This window comes from Physeter macrocephalus, chromosome 1 (assembly GCF_002837175.3).
Source record: "Physeter macrocephalus isolate SW-GA chromosome 1, ASM283717v5, whole genome shotgun sequence".
Classification (NCBI taxonomy): domain Eukaryota; kingdom Metazoa; phylum Chordata; class Mammalia; order Artiodactyla; family Physeteridae; genus Physeter; species Physeter macrocephalus.
Genome location: NC_041214.2, coordinates 77,802,515 through 77,806,888, shown reverse-complemented (window position 1 = coordinate 77,806,888; position 4,374 = coordinate 77,802,515). Strand labels below are relative to the sequence as shown.

At 40.5% G+C, this 4,374-nt stretch overlaps 1 protein-coding gene across 5 annotated transcripts in view; it reads right to left on the bottom strand.

The window, feature by feature from the left end:
• VPS8 (VPS8 subunit of CORVET complex) overlaps positions 1-4,374 on the bottom strand; it is a 290,094-nt gene that overhangs the window by 17,513 nt on the left and 268,207 nt on the right. For 3 of the 5 annotated variants that reach the window (XM_055084239.1, XM_055084241.1, XM_055084245.1), the window contains one exon: positions 325-452. The exons of the other annotated variants lie outside the window; for them this stretch is intronic. In XM_055084239.1, the coding sequence (XP_054940214.1) occupies positions 325-452 (128 nt within the window). The remainder of the gene's footprint in view (positions 1-324; positions 453-4,374) is intronic. 5 annotated transcript variants of the gene reach the window in all.

The following is a 4,374-nucleotide window of genomic DNA, read 5'->3' as shown; positions in this document are numbered from 1 at the left end:
GTCCGGAGCCTGTGCTCCGCAACGGGAGAGGCCACAACAGTGAGAGGCCCGCGTACCGCAAAAAAAAAAAAAAAAAAACCAAGACCTTCAAAGCCACAATTAAAAAGAAAGAGCAGTGACTTTTCACAGCAGAGGAAGAAAATGCTGGTTTAAGTCTTCTAAGGTGTGAAAAGGAGTAACAACCACCACTGCAGCAGCTAACAGTTATTGAGCAAGTAATTACTGTATGCCAGCGTGTTCCAAGCCCTGAACGCGTATTATCTCACCTCATCTAATCATCACAAACACCCCATGAAGTTGGTTCTTTTGTTATCCTCATTTTACCTTTGAAGGAACAAAGGTCCTGGGTGCAGAATGTGCCCAAGGTCATTGGCTGGTGGCAGAGCCCAGATGTGAACTTGGGCAGTCCAGTCCCAGAGGTTTCTTCTACTTGCCATGCTCTTGGTATCGGTCTGGAAAAAGTCTGACAGAAAGTCACTTTCAAGGGACTCAGAAGGCTGTGTCAGGAAGGAGCACACTAGGTACAAACAGCTCATGCAGCTCAATATCAAAAAACAACCCAATCAAAAAGTGGGTGGAAGATCTAAATAGACATTTCTCCAAAGAAGACATACATATGGCCAAAAAGCACATGAAAAGATGCTCAACATCACTATTTATTAGAGAAATGCAAATCAAATGTGTATTGCCTCACACTAGTCAGAATGGCCATCATCAAAATATCTACAAACAATAAATGCTGGAGAGGGTGTGGAGAAAAGGGAACCCTTCTGCACTGTTGGTGGGAATATAAATTGATACAGCCACTATGGAGAACAGTATGGAGGTTCCTTAAAAAACTAAAAATAGAGCTACCATATGACCCAGCAATCCCAATCCTGAGCACGTACCTGGAGCTAACCATAATTTGAAAAGATACATGCATCCCAATGTTCACTGCAGCACTATTTATAATAGCCAGGATATGGAAACAACTGAAATGTCCATCAACAGAGGAATGGATAAAGAAGATGTGGTACATATATACAATAGAACCATAGCAAAGAACAAAATAATGCCATTTGCAGCAACATGGATGGACCTAGAGATTATTATACTGAGTGAAGTTAAGTCAGACACAGACAAATATCACACGATATCACTTATATGTGGAATCTAAAAAAAAAGGGTACAAATGAACTTATTTACAAAACAGAAGTAGAGTCACGAACGTAATAGAAAACAAACTTATGGTTACCAGGGGATAAGGGGCAGGTAGGGATATATTGGGAGACTGGGATTGACATATACATGCTACTATATATAAAATAGATAACTAATAAGAACCTGCTGTATAGCACAGTGAACTCTACTCAATACTCTGTAATGGCCTTTATGGGAAAGAAATCTAAAAAGGAGTGGATATATGTATACGTATAAGTGATTCACTTTGCTGTACACCTGAAATCAACACAACATTGTAAATCAACTTTACTCCAATAAGAATTTTAAAAAGCGGGGGGAGCACACTAGGACTAGCTGGGGTCAATATCTGAGCCATGCTCTTCAAACACTGATGGCCTCTCACCTCCTTCAAGGGATCCTTCGCGATACTGCTTTTTAGTTAAAGAAATTCATCCTATCAGGCCTATGAGGTCTCAACAAAAAGCCCAGGAGACAGAGACAGCAGATCCGATGAATATCCTCTACAGCTATTAGTGTCAGGCCTAAAAGTGCATCTTGGAAGGCTGGGCTGCAGAAGTCCCGTGAAAGCCAACGGTGTTAAGGACCAAGCTAAGCTCTTGCAGTGAGAGACCTCACACATGGTGAGAGGACAGTTTTGTGCACACACCAGGTCATGAATGTTTTCTGCCACCACAGAAAACACTCTGAACTTGGCTGACACTAATTAGTTGTGTTGATACCCTTGCTGTCAGTTATCTCATCTACGAAACAGAAGATACCTGCATGGCCTACCTCACAAGGCTCTTGTGAGGAGAGTGGAGGGGAGGGAAGAAGGGGAGTAGAAGGAAATAGAGAAAACATTTGCTGTCATCTATTTAAGTCTCTGGCCTGATTCTGCTACTTTTGTGTTTGATGCGTATATTAACCCAACAGGTATATTTGATTGTCTCTAATTTACATGGGAGGAAACTGAGGTTCAGACATGTTAAAATACAATTTGTAAGAGACAGGGCAGCTCCTGATAATAGGTCTAACCCTAAGCCCACTACCCACGTTAGCAACATAAGGTGCTATGAGTGTGTGAGGTACTAGGGACTCCCGAGGACAACTTGAGCTGCCCAGTGTGCTGGGGGCTGACAGGGCATCTGCCCAAGCACCTGTCAGGATCCTTGGGGCCAACCATGAGGTCAGTGCCACTAATTCTGTGTCACTATACAAGGGACACAGTATTTTTTTTTTTGGTTGTCCACCCATTTTGCTCCCTCACAAAAAGAAATGCCCCCCAATTGGTTTAAAGTCTCTGATACCTGTATACCTTGTCTATGCTTGGCTACTCCTTGCCTAACCTGCTTTGAAAGGCAACAACCTGGGGAAAATCCATGGTGGCAAAAACTGACTGTCTCATTATGCCTAAAAGAAAGGATTAAAAAAAAAAAAACGGATTAGGCAACTGCAGAATGTAGTTTGAACTTTTAAATAACTAATGTAGTTCCTTGGTTAAATTCATGAAAACTTGCCTATTATCTTAACAGGGCTTATTATTACTATTATTACAAAGGGTTGGTCATCTTGGTGTAATGGGAAGCTCAAACTCCCAAACAGATGAAAAAATAATTGCTGGGTGTTGCCATCCCCATGTAATGGAGGCATTATCTAGAGTCAGCATTATCCGGATATGTCAGGACACAGACCAGGACCATTATAACTAGAAATGAAAAATGAAAGTACCAGGAAATGAGGTGAATGACAACTAGGCTGGGACCCCCAACCTCTTTCCTTCCTGAGGGCACTGTCCTATGCAAACTTGCATTGTGCTACATGGTATATCGTGGTTCCTCCAATCTTGCTTTTTCTTTCTGTCAGGAAAGGAAAATCTAAAAGAAACCAGAAACATTTACTTTTATGGGAAGAACACTCACAAAGAAAGCTCTTTAGTGGTGTGGCATTTTCTGTTAGTCAGAAATCCCCCTTTGCCTTATTAAAAAAAATTAAAACAGGGAATTCATATATGTAATTAAGGCTTGCTACCCTTTGATTATCTAACTGATTGTGGTCTACTTAAGAAGAAAGTCAAACCATTATCTTGATAGATGCCACTGTGGGGTAGCAGTTATGACAAAGCTCTCCTCTAAGGGTAGGGTCCTTAATGATTTTTTATCAGAGTCGTGAATGCTGAAACATTTTAAGTTCCAGTATTCCTGCCCATTTTAACTGGCTAAAATGATTATCTGATAACAAGGAGTATAGAGTCAACTGGAAAAGCAAGTTTAACCCTGAAATTAGCAAAACCCAATTCAAGTTAACAACATAATTACAAACCAAAGGAAAAAGAACACTGGTGCACTGTGGTGGTTGTACTCTATTTCGTTTAGACACCAATTTGCTGTCTACAAGAGAGAAAAGTTTTTGGACCAACAAGAAATGCCCCCCAATTGGTTTAAAGTCTCTGATACCTGTATACTCTATGCTTGGCTACTCTTTGCCTAACCTTCGCTTAATTGAAATTTATAGGAATTATACCCAACAACTGTAGATTACACTTTTTTCAAGTGCATGAATAATGTTCACATAGAGAGACCATATGCTTGCCCATAAAAAAGTCTTGATGACTTTCCAAAGATTTATATCTTACAGGGTATGCTCTCTGACCACAACAGAATTAAATTAGAAATCCAAACAATAATGTATCTAAAGAAACCTCAAATATTTGAAAATTAAAATAATATACTTCTGAATAGCCAATAAGTGAAGAAGAAATCACAAGGTAAAATAGAAAATATTTCAAGATAATAATGAAAGTATAACATTATCAAAATTTGTGGGATGCAGCTAAAGTAGTGCTTAGACAAATTTATAGCTTTAAAGTTTTATATTAGGTAAGAAGAAAGGCTTACTAAGTTTCCACCTTAAGAAGCTAGAAAAAGAAAAGCAAATTAAATCCTAAGTAAGACAAAAATAACTAAATGGAAATTGTAGAACTGACAAGTATAATATCTGATGTGAAAAACTGGGCTTCCCTGGTGGTGCAGTGGTTGAGAGTCCGCCTGCCAACGCAGGGGACACGGGTTCGTGCCCCGGTCTGGGAAGATCCCACATGCCGCAGAGCGGCTGGGCCTGTGAGCCATGGCCGCTGAGCCTGCGCGTCCAGAGCCTGTGCTCCACAACGGGAGAGGCCACAACAGTGAGAGGCCCGCATACCGCAAAAAAAAC